This window comes from Microtus ochrogaster, unplaced genomic scaffold (genome assembly GCF_000317375.1).
Source record: "Microtus ochrogaster isolate Prairie Vole_2 unplaced genomic scaffold, MicOch1.0 UNK5, whole genome shotgun sequence".
NCBI classification, from domain to species: Eukaryota; Metazoa; Chordata; class Mammalia; order Rodentia; family Cricetidae; genus Microtus; species Microtus ochrogaster.
In genome coordinates, this window is record NW_004949103.1 from 1,796,795 (window position 1) to 1,810,842 (window position 14,048).

At 51.7% G+C, this 14,048-nt stretch overlaps 1 protein-coding gene across 20 annotated transcripts in view; it reads left to right on the forward strand.

Moving 5' to 3' along the window:
- Ablim2 (actin binding LIM protein family member 2) overlaps positions 1-13,260 on the forward strand; it is a 124,667-nt gene extending 111,407 nt beyond the window's left edge. For 13 of the 20 annotated variants that reach the window (XM_026788625.1, XM_013353298.2, XM_026788630.1 and 10 more), the window contains 4 exons: positions 1,218-1,272; positions 2,678-2,685; positions 2,876-2,956; positions 10,937-13,260. In XM_026788625.1, coding sequence (XP_026644426.1) covers positions 1,218-1,272; positions 2,678-2,685; positions 2,876-2,956; positions 10,937-11,050 — 258 coding nt within the window. In that variant the 3' untranslated portion in view covers positions 11,051-13,260. The remainder of the gene's footprint in view (positions 1-1,217; positions 1,273-2,677; positions 2,686-2,875; positions 2,957-10,936) is intronic. The other 7 variants (XM_026788629.1, XM_026788631.1, XM_005365929.2 and 4 more) reach the window with 1 other exon arrangement.
- The last annotated feature ends 788 nt before the right edge of the window (positions 13,261-14,048 follow it).

Genomic DNA, 14,048 nt, shown 5'->3' on the forward strand with positions numbered 1-14,048 from the left:
GAGAGAGAGAGAGAGAATATCCAAATCCATGTCCAAAAGTCCATGATAAGCCACATATCGAGATTTTAAATAAAGGCCTGCTCCAACCCTCTGTTACCCACACTCACCCTCTCACCAGTTATAGCCTGCTGGATCCAGCTCTGAGGCAGGAAGAAGGTAATGTCATATCTCTGGGCCTCTGTTTCTCTGTTTCAGATGAAGGATTTTAGCGTGCAGGGTCCCTCTACTTCCACATCCTCTGGGATGTTAGCCCGCTCCCAGCTTGCCCCCCAGCTTGTCGTCAGCCGTAAGGGCCATCAGAAGCAGCTTCTCTTGTAACTGTATCTGTAGGTGGAGTTCACGGTGCCTCTACCTGCAGTGCTCTGTTGAAATGCAATCCCTGAGCCCAGCAGCCCTGACCCTGTTTCAACCCCTGGACTGAGCTGGGGCCTGGGGTAATGTCAGGCATTCTTAAGGGAGCTCAGCTCAGCCCACAGTTTTGGTAAAGATGGCAGGTATGGTAGGGCAGGAGTCAAACAAGACATAGGTGCTGCAGTGCTGCAGTGCTGCGGTGCTGCAGGTGGTGCACCCTACAGTGGCGGACCTCTATAGACAGAGGTAGCGTGTACAGATGCATTTTCCAAGTGGACGGAAGAGAAAGAAAGAGCTTCAATGACCACAATGCCGCTTACATGACAGTTTATTAATGACAGCAGGTAACAGCCCCTACCCCCAAGAATGTCACTTCTTGGGTATTAATGTCAGAACAAGGCCACTTTGTCCAGGGTACCAGGGACTTCTGAACACCAGAATCCTTGATGATCCTGGAGTTGTGGGAATGCCTATGGTTTCTGCAGAGAGGCAGAGGCCCCTCTTGTCTTGGAGATTTGAGGGGCATGGACATTGGCAGTCTGGGCTGTGTAGCTAGGCACGGCACTGGGGACTCTGGGAATGGAGTATGGATAATGCATAGCCCCCAGGAAGAAGTGGCCAGCAAGTGCCCCTTCACTGTCTTGTAGGCACTGTGGGATTGTGATGACTCTTGGGTCTCCCTAGAGCATGGGTACTCTCCTTCCAAAGCTCACCTTTTCCATATGTCTGTCACCTAACCTGCCAAACACCCTTCTCCTCCAGCAGTGTGAGGACCCAGGAAGCACTGGGGATGTCTCTGAGACCCCTGCTGCCTGCCCCCTGCAACCTGCCTCTTGCCGGCCTCTCTCTCTCTTTCTCTCTTCCAGAATGCCAACCTGGCCCCTTGTGGAGCAGACCCGGATGCCAGCTGGGGCACGCGAGGTACACACAGTGGGGACCCCTGTGGGTCTCTGGCTAGGCCAGAATCACTAGTACATGTCTACCAGTCTCATTCCGAGACTATCCCTCCGGGACCTGCTGGCAGAAGGCTCTGCACCATGGACGAAGGATCCCCTGGGGATCCCTGTTGATCCTTCAGCTCTCTTATCCTGTGCTGCAGGGGTCTGTCACGGCTCTTTAGGTTCTATGAATCTCTTGGAGTAGGGCCCAGAGTCCCAAGCAAGCAGCTTCCAGGGTCTGAGCTGAACAGCGTAGGTCAAACCCCGTTTCTGGTCTTTGTCCGCTGAGTCTGCTGGTATGTGTGCAAGTGGTCCAGGTCATGTGGCAGCCAGTAATGGCTCCTCTCCCAACTCTGAGCAAGGCCATGCACCTGGCCATGCTCACCTCCTTGTTACCCTCTGGAATGCTGGCAGAACCCTGCTCTTGAATACCAGTTCATATACAGATGGCAGCGCCAGGGCATCACAGCTTGCCCTTAAAGTGCTTGTCCCAGTCCCCAGCCTCAGATCCAGGACTTCAGAGTTCCAAGTGGGAGGACCAAGGGCCTGCCTCATACAGGCATCTTCCTTCCAGAGTGGTTTGAAGCCAAGATTCTCGAGGCCCTTCCCGTGTCTATGGAGCTCCTGCCATCTGCACCGCTTTAACTTCTATAAGATGATACCTTAAGTCTAAAGAAAAATGTTATCAGAGGGAGTGTAGAGTGCTTGGCGGCTTATAATAATAAACAAAGTATGATGAGGAGGGACTAGGGTGTGGCTGGGGTGGTAGAGTGCTTGCCTCACACACATCAACGCTGGGTTTTATCCCCAGCCCCACATAAACCACACGGGATGGTGCATACTGTAATCCCAGCACTTGGGATAGGAAGTCAGGGGAATCAGGAGTTCAAGGTCACCCTCAGTTATATAGTAAGTTCAAAGCTAGCCTAGATTCAGTGAGACCTTGTTAAAAAAAATGGGGGAGGGACTGGAGTGATGGGATGCATATTGGTAAAGATGTCAGACTCCACAACACCCCTCAGAAAGTTTTCCCTCGAGAACCCACTGCACGGCTGGGTAAACTGAGATAGGTGTCTTTCTCAGAGTAACCCAGAACACCAGGAAAGACACCTCCCAGCCTAGGAGCACAGTGCCTCTACCTAGCTTCCAGTATGGCCTCCAGCCTCCTGGCCATGCCTCCTGCTCTCAGTATTCTGTGGGAGACCTTTGGCCCCTAACTTGAAGTCCAAGAACAGAGAAAGACCCATGAAGTCTGTTCAGGAGACCAAAGACCAAGCATAGGCCAGCTAACTGGGGGTGGGGGCTGCCCAGGAAGAAGATTGTTCCCATCCCGGGCATGGATGTTTTGTTCCTAAACCAGTCCTGTGGTCTCTGCTCTTTTCTTACAGAGTACAAGGTAAGGGGCCTCCTGCACTACTGACCTCACCTACTGCGCTGTACCTGCCCAGGTTAAAAGTTCCTTTTTGTTGCATTTTCTCTATGAGATGTGCATGTACACAACCCACACATGTATGTATCCTAGTTTGCCTTTTGGCCGGCCCAGGGGTTCTTGCCTCTGAGATAACCCTGTGGTGTCTTCCCGGCAGATATACCCATATGACTCCCTCATCGTAACCAACCGAATCCGGGTGAAACTGCCCAAAGATGTGGACCGGACGAGGCTGGAGGTAAGGCAAGGTAGGGAGGTATCTGTTGAGACTCTATAGAGCTCCGCCACGAGATCAGGATCCCACACATGTAAACACCAGGAGATGGTGCCACCGTGGTGACAGCACAGGGCAGTGTGAGTAAGGTGGCTGTGTAGAGCCTGTGGGATGTGACCCTGGCAGGGACAGTATTGTAGCGGCGTACTGGCTTTCCTCGGCTGGCCAGTCATGTGCCCTTGAGCCTTCATCTCTACTTATGATGAAAACCCAGAGTGGCTTAAGCATGTCATTGTGTAGTCTGAGGTTTTTTGGAGCCCTTTCCCCGGGCCCTGGCAAACAGTAGTTCCTCCGCACAGGGAGGGGGCAGCAGAAAAGAGATGAGGTGACCTGGCTGCTGCATGGGGAGGTGGTGTCCCCTTCGACCAACTGGTACTTGACCCATAGTGACTTACACTGGAAAGCAATGAATTCACGTGACTGAAGGGCCCTTTTGGGTATGGCTGGATCTGGGACTGAGAGTATTTGCATATCCAGTGGCTGTGCTCCTTCTACACCGGCTCCCATCAGAGCTTAAGCTCCATCTCTCTCTCATCTGTCTTCATACAACCCGCACTGAACCTCTGGGTGGTCATTGCTCCACCCCACTCTTAACCCAACCAGTTCTACCCAGGGCATATCATGGCCTGAGCAACCAGCTTACCTGGAGTTAAGGGGGCAGCTGGTGTCACCTGAGCTGGGGAGACCCAGGTTGTTCCTGGAAGAAACTGAGACCTGCCATCTGAGATGGAAAGAGGCTGCTAGGCAACAGGCAGGTAGCAAGTGTCCACTGCAGGGAGGGTCAGGGAGGGGACAAGACAGCATAGCAAAACACAGCAAGATCGCCAATAAGTAGTCACTCAGAGCAGCCAGTCCACATGGTACATATCCATCATACCAGCCAAGGAACCTGGAGCCAGAGCTCACTGCAAACAAGAAAGGCCCTGGGAACATTTTTGTGTATTTTGATGGGCATATCATTCATGGGAAGGGCCAACAGCTAGGTTAGTTAGGAAGCTGTATGAGATTGGCAGGGTACGGAGAGCCTAGAGGACACTAAAGGGCAGGTTTCTGCCTATGGTCTTGGAGAGTGGGCTTCACGAGTTCTTGCCTGGGTATCAGTTATGACATTGGCTTCAATGGTCCACAGTGGGACGTCTTGCTCTCTGGCTGAAGCTGGGCTTGTTGGTGATGGGGTCATGGCCAAGAGTACTGCTAACTGTATAAAGGAGTGCAGCTGGTCATTGGCAGTTCATGGGTCAGGATCAGGGTCAGCCTATAGGGATCCTATTTGCTTTGTGTCTTGGCTCCTTAAAAGGTGTGTTCTTGTGGGTAAGTTACTGAGGGTTCTTGGACTAAATTCTTCACCCTTAGATGATGCTCGGAGCTCAGATGACATCAGTAGTAGCTCTTCCAGTCTCTTGAGAGCCTGCCAGGGCTCCCTGTTCCCTGTAGGGCTGGGGTGTGTCTCAGGTGACTTCTGCTTTGCTTGTGTGTTTGCTGAAGCCAACTGTAGCCTAAGGAGGGGATTAAACCTTTCATATCCAGGTGAACACACCCAAGAGTATGACTCTTAGCTATCTTCCCCTTCAAGCTCAGCCAGCCCCAGGAATTGGAGCAGTTACCAGAGTGGGGCGGGCACATCTGTCTTTTCTTCCTCATCAGCTTGGGGACAGGGATGTGGCCCTGGAAGGGGTATGGTGGGGTTCTCTTACAGTAACAGACTCCCCCCACTCCCACCCCATGGGAGAGAGCTTTAGTTTTATAACTGAAACCAAATTATAACTTGTAAAGATCCATAAAGCCAAAAAGAGGAATGGGAAGGGGAAACGCCTTCTGGAAGTCCCCATTGCTATCTCTTCAGAGCGGACAAGCTTCCACAAATCTCTCTCACATGACTCAGACAGTAACTGAGTTGTCTTTCAGGTAAAGAAGGCTCACTCACTATATACTCAGCTCAACACCTGCTTCTCCCCTGAGATTTGACACAGACCTTTTCTGTGCCAGTCCATGGGATTCTGCCCCCATCTGGCCAAGAAGTCACAGGAAGGCTGGCTTCCTGAAGGGCCCTTAGGACAGTGTTGCCACTCACAGCTGGACAGTTGTAAGCATTTAAATGAAGGCGCAGAGATACTTAATTGAGCATCTACAGTGCTAAGCAGCAGGTGGCCACCTGTGTGCCTCCCATCCTCTAAACTGAGTGATACCCCTGCATATACCTAGATTGCCATGGAGAAGGGCCATGGATGTGGTCCAAAATGATGATTTCCGGAAACAGGAAGAAGTAGTGTTGTATACGACCCTGTACATGGACCGAGGGCTGTGTAGTCAGCTGGGGGAGAAAAGTGCTTTCGTAGTGCCCTGATTGGCAGACGTAGACAGCATGAACATGGCTAAGCATGGCAGATAATGCTGCTGTCCCTTCTGTGTGGTCGGCTGCATTCCAAGCACATGGCATATTTTAACACTTCTTTCACAACATCACGAGGCACCCAGATGGCTTCCAGGGCCATGGTACCCAAGAGGCGGAGATGGGATTCAGCACTTGTAGCCGCTCTGCTAGCCGATCTTCTAGATCAATTACAGTATGTAGATGAATTGCCAAACAAACCTGTCTTCAACTTGTTTTTCTCATTATATTTTCTCACAATTATAAAGATTGACACATATACCTTAGAAACATGCATTCATATACATGCACACAAACACACAGACATATACAAACATACATGTGCAGGTGCGGAACACATGCCAAAGCACATGCTCAGAGGAGAGCTTCACAAATCCTGGGCCTGGGACTTCTGAGATGTGGCAACTCAAGAGGCTGAGCTTACTTCCTCTCCTTTGGTTCTTACAGCTTTCAACACGTTGGCTGAGCCCCAACCACATTTTCTAGGGCAACCATTTTCTCATAGACAGTAACTGGATGATAACCATGCCTCCCCAACACCTTTACAGTAACATATAGCCGATGTTTGATCAAACCCCCAGCCCTGGGGCTTGGAAGAATTGGTATATACAATGTATATATCAAGAAAGGCGGGTGAGGTGCTGGAGGGGCTCCTGTCTGCAGCTAAGGTTATGTGGCCACGTTGATGTACCACTCAATGGTGGGTGGCTCCTGGGTTGGGGTTCTGAGTTCTTTCTGTGGGCCCCCAGGGTCTGCTGACTAGGAAGAGGGTACTGCAGAGGGTCTGGGTTTTCCCTGCTGGTCCTCACATACCCTTAGGCTAACTGTGTGTGTTTGTTGGTGCAATAATCCCAGGGTGACTCCACCTAGGAAGCGAGGACCCCGAGGTTCACGTGTGCTTTCCCTGCTCAAACTTGTCCATTCAGTATGATGAGGACAGAGAGCACCTTGAACCCTGATGGCCAAGGGTGACCATGAGAGGTTCAGAGCCCTCAGGTCAGGCCCCCAGGCTCTTCCTGATCCAGGCGGAGAAGCACTTGAGGGCTGTGCGAGAGGACAGATAGACTTGGGCAGGGGCTCTGGTGGATGCCAGCTGCCAGGGAGCTCACTGTGGAGCTGGTGACAGAGGCAGGTGACAGAAGGGGCGCTAGAGGACAACAGTCACACATGTGTCCCCCTGAGGAGCAGAGACCTAGTGCCCTTCTGGAGCTGAGTCAACCAGGTTAGCTGGACTTTGATGCAGGGGACTCTGTGTGGCCTTGGGGCCCTCTTGGGTACCACAATTCAGGCACCCTCACCTCAGGAAGAGCTGACATTTGAGTCAAGGCCTAGAGAAATTGGAGATGTTGCTGGTGACCCAGGGAGAAAGATGCTGAAGGCCCTAGGACTTCCTACCACACAACGATATCCCCCAGAAGTGAGACTGGCCCGCTCTCTGGAAGGCACCAAGAGGGTCTCCCTTCTTGTAGCTATGGAAGAAGCTTGGAGTCCTTGGCACTGGCAGCACCTGAGGAGCCAGGGGCCAGGGAAAAGCTGAGCTAAAACGGCTCTATGGGTCCCTGTAGTTAGCTATACCTCATAGTTCTTCCTCCATGGGAGGGCACTTAGAGAACCAGAGGCCCTAGACCAGGAGACACACAATAGATCCTCTGCCAGGCACTAACTCTTCTGATTCTTACCCACACTCTGGAACTCAACAGAACTTGGGCAATCAAATCCTAGTCCCCTCCAAGATGAGCAAATACCTCAGGAACTGGGGATGTGGTGGGCAAGGGCCACTGGCCTCAGGTCTTTCCCTGCCAGCTGTCTTGCCACCCTCACCACTCCAGTCAATGCACCTTCTCAATACCAGCCATCATATGTGTGCCCCTTCCATGCTCTCACTTGTAACCAGCTCTCCTGGGCTGTCCAGGGAGCATCCCACAGAATATGACAGGAGTTTGAAGCGAGTCTTTACTACATAGTAAGCTCAATTCTTGCCTGGATTGCACAGTGAGGCCTTGTCTCAAACAACAACCAACAAAACCAGGGACCAAAACCTCAAGCCACCTCCCCAACACTTCCACCTCTGGTGATCCTCTTAAACTGGTCTCATCCCACCCCACCAGGCACCCTTTCCTCTTAGTGCCCTTGGCCTCTCTGAGAGCCTCCTCCAGTAAGTCAGAAGAGTGGGAGCAGGCCTCAAAGCGCTCTGGTAAGACAACACAGAATCTTCTACGTCTTGGTGGTCTAGAAGTGACCTTCTTAGCCCATCAAGTCACCCTGATCTCACCAGGCACATGTTTCCTTTCCACCTCTGGCTTGGTGGAGGCTGTGAACATGGCTGTGTGCATGTGTGTGACTCCAGGCCTGTCTTCTAGATCACCCCCAACACAATTTCAGTAACAAGATTTGGTTTTTATGCTTTTCAGAGATTACAGCATTCTCTAGCCCATTCTGAGACAAGATCCCCTAGAGTGCAGCCTGTCCTTGAACTTGCTATGTAGCCAAGGCTGGCCTTAAACTCCTGATCCTTCTGCCTCAGTTTACCAAATGCTGAGATTACCCACGTGTGTCCCCACACCCATCTCTCATCATTTTTCGCTCTTGATCATTACAACGACCTTTGGTGTCTTTGCTTTAAAGTGGTGGAAACTGCACTCTTTTTTGCCAACATTTCTTTAATTGTGGCAAAATTCGCTGCTTTTAGCATTTTGAAGTATGCAACTCATGCATCTGCACCCTTCCAGTTTCACAACCATCATCGCCATCTGGGTCCAGAATGTTTTCATCCCCAGAAAGGAAACCCCCACGCCCTTCATCAGTCAAGGCACCCATCCCTCTCATCCACACCCCGCCCCCAGCAATCCACTTCTGTTTCTTCCAGGCCTGCTCTGGACATTTCATTCTGCGGAGTCATGCCATGTGCGGTACGTTTGGCTCTTCGCACTTGGCCTGATGGTTTTGAGGCCTATAGCTTCATGTTATTCTGGGTTTAATGATACTGCACTGCATCTTATTTTCCCACTGTCAAAAGTTGGCTTGTTTCTGCGTTTGACCCTTGGGACGAATGCAGTGAAGGTGGGCACTTGAGGACCGTGGGAGTCCCTATCTCTGTTCTGGGTGTCTGCTTTGGGCAGGAGAGCTGTTATCCCTCACTCCATTACTTTGTTGAGGACCTGCCCCCTTCTTTCCCATAACAGTCAAGAGGTCCTGCTGGGGAAGGAAGTTGGCTGGAGACTGTCCTAGCCAGGCCTACTTCCTCTTGCTTTTTTGCTACCCTATCCTATCTCCAGCTTCCCTCCTTTCTCCCTGCTGAGCTGAGGGGAAGAGAGGGGCCTAGGGGATTATCTTAGGTCACTTGAGTGTGCCTCAAGGAACATGAAGTGTTTTTTTTTCTTTTCCTCTATTTTCTTAGAAGGGTGTGTGGGTAGTGAAACGGGGTCTCGACCCAGACTGGCCTTGAACTAGAGGATGACATTAAATTCCTGACCCTCGGCCTACACTTCCCAAATGGTAGCCTTACAGGTGTGCACCTCCAAACTTGCCTGAGAAGTGACTCCTCAGCCTGGTGTGTGAGGCGGCTGTGAGAATAACGGGCCAGGAGTGCTCAAGGGACAGCCCACATTATAATATGGGGATCTATCAGGATTGTTCTTACTATTGGGGACCACCATGAGCAAAGCCAGAACCCATGCATACAGTCACAGCTGGTCCTAATACTAAATGCTGACCAGCTCTGACTCTACCCACCCAATCCCCAAAACATCAGGAGGGGGGGCCATGGTGCAGGTGTTCAGACTTCCTCTCAGAAGCCCCACGGAGGTGCTGACATTTTTTAGGCCCACACACCCCAACTCAGGAGTCGGGCTCAGTGACTCAGAATGACATGGCACCACATGTCAGAGCCAAGGCGAGGGAGAGTTTGTGCCATGGCCTGGGCCCAGCTTGACTTCTTGCTGCATGGTCACCTGTCTTAGGTAGGGGCTTTGTTGCTGCGATGGAACACCGTGACTAAAAGCAACTTGGGGGAGAAGAGGGTTTATCTGGCTTACACTTCCATTCACTGTTTATCATCAGAGGAAGTCAGGACAGGAACTCAAGCAGGGCAGGAACCTGGAGGCAGGAGCTATGGAGGCCATGGAGGAGAGTTGCATATTGAATTGTTCACCATGGCTTGCTCAACCAGCTTTCTTGTAGAACCCAGGACCACCAGTCCAGAGATGACACCACCCACAATGGGCTGGGCCCTCCCCCATCGATCACTAATTAAGAAAATGTTCTGTAGGTTTCAGATCTGCCTGCCTCTGCCTCCCGAGTGCTGGGATTAAAGGCATGTGCCACCACCACCCGGTGGATTTTCTTAATAGAGGTCCCTTCTCTCAGATGACTTCAGCTTGTGTTATGCTGACATAAGACTAGCCAGCACATCCCCCTTGGCTTTCTCAGCTGGGAGATTGGAGTAGAACAGAATACACTGTCTTAATAGTCGTGATCCCAATTAAAGAAAGCGGTCAATGAGTCAGCCTATAGGAGTCTACAGCCCAAAGGCTCCGAGCAGGCAGGAGTCCTGTTGCAGGGCATGGCTACTGAACTTGGCCACAGGGAACTTTTGTCCGTGGGAATCGGTAGTCAAGGGTGCTATGGCAGCCCCTTGCCAGTCCCTGTGTATCCCTACCAAGACTGCCCTCTGGGCTTTGTTTCTTTCTCTGCAAAGAAGCCCTGCACATGCCAACAGGGTCACTCATCCTCAGTGGCAGCCCTGCTCCACGGAAGAGACACAGGGAGCTGGCCTGGCAGGCTTGCTGCTGCAAAGCTGTACGCAGATTTCTAGGGCAAAAGCTGCAGAGCCTGCAGTCATGATGGGCCAGGCTTGGCCGCTGGCCCTAGCATGACCTCTCAGCGGTGGAATGAGACAAAGGTCAATTTGCAGCTGCCTTGGGAAGATGAAGAGCAAGCCTTCCAGCCATCCCAGGCACTGACGTGATCTAGCTGTAGATCTGGAGCAGCTGGAGAACCGGGCCAGGATGAGAGGGGAGCGGACGTGCTCAGTCCTGGTCCAGCAGTGGCCTGCTTGGTCACTGTGTTACTTCTGGTTCTGCCAGGTGGTCAGAAGTCCTTCTCACTTGAGGGACAAGAAAGTTCCCGTGAGGCAATTTTGGGGTTGGGAGACTGTGTGATTTTATCATGGGGATGTGTTTGTGAGTCTCTGTTATTCCTGGAATCCAAGGTAACTCTAGGCTAAGAACAAGGACTGGAGACATTCAGGCGCCTTTTCTGTCTGGAGCGGGACACAGTAAACACTGGCCTAGAAGCCTCGGCTCTTATCTTTGCACTGATCGTCCTCAAGGGTCATAGATAGGCTGGGTACCTTGCATGGTTAAGCCTGTGCACAGAACTAAGTAGGAACTGGACCCAAAGGACAGGCACAGAATGCAAAGGGGCCAGGCCTCTGCACTGCCTTTACAACAGAGGTCCAGGTGAAAAGCCAATGTTTCTCAGAATGTAGGCAACTTTTTCTTAAGTCCAGTTTCAAGCACCACTCACTGACTGTCCCTGTTTTCCCTTGTCTGAAGAGACACCTGTCACCTGAGGAATTCCAAGAAGTGTTTGGGATGAGCATCGAAGAGTTTGACCGCCTGGCCCTGTGGAAGAGGAATGACCTCAAGAAGAAAGCCCTGCTCTTCTGACAGCCGCCAGCGTCTTTCCAGGAGCCTGTTGGGGGGCAGAGCCGAAGGACCCCACTGCCCCTCTCCCAGATCCCCCTCCTGCACTTTTCCTCTGCTTCTCTGTGTCAGTGAGGCAGGCGGGGTGCCTGAGGGAGGCGGGGTGGGGCCAGGCCCCGAGGAGCATCCAGCAGGCATGGTACCTTCTGCAGCAAGGATGCTTCCCCTGTAGTTTAGGGCCAGGTGCCAGCTTGACTCGCTCCTTCCCTCCACAACCTGAGATCAGGGCAATGCCGCAGCCAGCTATCGTAGGAGATGGGCCGGAGCATTCAGCCAGCCCAGCACCTTCCCAGTGCCCTGGTGTGTGGTGTGCCCACGTCTGTGCTAGGCACTTGGGCAAAGATGTATCCAGGAGGCGGGTGAAAGGCTCGCCAGTGCCAGACCCTGACACAGCAGGGGTGGTAAGCGTGAGACCTCCTCAGAGCATGAACAGGATGCAGGCGGGCTGAGGCAGGGGAGCCAGGCCCATGTCCTAGAGGCAGTGGGACTGTGATGTTTTGCCGTTATTGTGATGGATCTTTTCTGGGGAATGAATGTCGACCTGACAGGGTGCCCCCGACTAGTGCTCTGTGTACTGTGCCCTTCCAAATCACCCCCTTAGTTGCCTCAATGATATCTTTCAAGTTCCACAGAAGTTTTTATTTTATTAAAAAGTATCGCTTCCTTACACATAAGAAGACATATATGCAGAGTTTAGTTTTACGGTCCCTCTGAAGAGGATCGCCTCCGCCTTACACCCCCACTGTGCAGGCCTCTGTGCTTTCAGTCCTCTGCGTTCCTCAGAGGCAGGAGCCCATCCGTTTCCCTTCGTCCCTGCTCCTTTGTATGTATCACACAGACCGCCTCAAAGACAGACTCGCTCAGTAGTGCCGTTTGTAAATACATGTGAAGTGTAAGTCTCCTTTTTCCTCACCGTCGTTTTCCTAACTCTCAGAGAGAAGAGCGCCCCCTGATGGCCAAAGCCCTGGAATAAAGGTTTCCCCACCGTGGCCTTGTCTCACAGGAACCTGACCAGTCTTCTCGGTAAAGACACTCACTGTAGCCCCCACAACATAAAACACACATGTTCAGGAGCCATGCTGTCCCACGCAGCCCCGACACAGGCACTGAGTGCTGCAGGAGAGACGAGTAGAGGTGACGCTTCTTCCAACCTGGGTGTCCAGAAGTGGGCGCTAACTAGGACCCTGGTGACAGACATAAAAGAGCATGCCAGCCACAGGGTGTGTGGACACTGTGGTCCTGAGTGACTCTAGCTGTCCCCTCCTCTGGGCTGTCCTTCGCACATTCTCACATCCCAGGACACGTTGAGTCTTGTTTCCTGCTGGAGTTCTCACCAGCATGGCTGGGCCATGGAGGGGAACTTTTGGTACTTAATCTGCTTCCTGCCACTTAGCAGTCCCGACCTGCACAACTGGAAAACCCCACCTCCTCACTCATGAGGTGTCATGTCATGTCTGATTCCTGGACAGCTGGGAAAATAAACAGTGACACACTCTAACTTGTGAAAGGATAAAATGTGTCCAAGCATGCTTGGTTTCAGAGGCCTGGGCAGGGGTGTGTTCATGGAGCGGGACGGGCCACCTGGGAGGGACTCCTGTTACATCCAGAGGTGGCCATGAGGGCTGGAGCTCTGGCTTGGTCAGCCTAGGGAGCCAACATCGTGCTAAAAGGGTCATCTGCCTACCCTAGGCAGGATGAGGTGCTAGCTGCTGTTCCGTGGTAAAAGTCCAAAGGGGCCCCCAATATGCTCCCTGATGTCAGGCCATGCTTTTATAGAGAAGGTGCCGGGGATCAGTCTTGAAAGATGGATGGTTTCAGCAGCATAACAGGACAGAACAGCGCTGTAGGATGCTGAGGCTGTGAACGGTGACATAAATTCTGAAAGCTTTGGTGTTTGGAAATGGCTGAGCACGGGGCTGAGGAAAAGGCTGGAAGGAAAGAAAAGGTCAGCAGGGGTCTTTAGGAGTACTGATGGCACCCTGGGGTAAATGTGTCACACTCTCTAATCTTTTACCAATAACTGACAATTCTGATGATCTCGGTGTTTTTTTTCCATGCTTGCTGTGTTAAGCAGTACCGCGGTCTACTGCTACTCAAGCAAGAAGCTGGTACATTCATGGTTGGTTCTGTAGTGTGAATTCTAATTGGTTTTAATAATAAAAAACCTGGAGTCAGATAGTAGGGGGTGAAAGCTGAAAGATCAGAGAATCAGAGCAGCCAGCCACAAGTTAAGAACTAGTTAAGAACCTCTAGGAAATCCTCAGACCAAAGGGTATCCTGTCTCTACAAGTCCTCAGACTGTCTGCCCTATCTAGGAAACCTCAGAGTGAATCCCGAGCTCCTGTCTTCTCCCGCCTTATACTCCTCTTTCCACCCAGCCATTTCACTCCTGTCTCCACCTCCCAAGTGCTGGGATTGAAGGCACGTGATTCCCAAGTATCGGAACTAAAAGTGTGAACCACCACTGCTTCTGTTTCTCTTTGAGACTGGATCCATCTATTGTAGCCCAAGGTGGCCTTGAACTCACAGACATTCATCTGCCTTTGCCTCCCAAGTGCTGGGATTAAAGGTGTGTGCCACCACTGCCCAGCCTCTATGGCTAACTCGTGGCTCGCTCTACACTCAGGCAAGTTTCATTTGTTAGAACACAAACAAAATATCACCACCTTGTTTCCTCAGTGAGTCTTGGCAATTCCACCTCCCAAGAATTGTCTGTGTCTCTCCTTGGGCACTGCTGTTACTGGATGAGCCAAGGACAGTATGGTGGCAGTATGATAAAGACCTCTGGGTGCAGGTGTATGCCTTTCTGTCTTAGGAATTGTGGTCCATACAACACTTACCACTCATTTTCCAAGTGCTCTATTGTCACCCCACAATCAAGAGCAAAACCTTTGAACAGCAATCTAGTAGTGCCAAATGGCTAGCAGCCTTGAGGCCTGGCTCCAGCCTCAGTGTCCCTGGG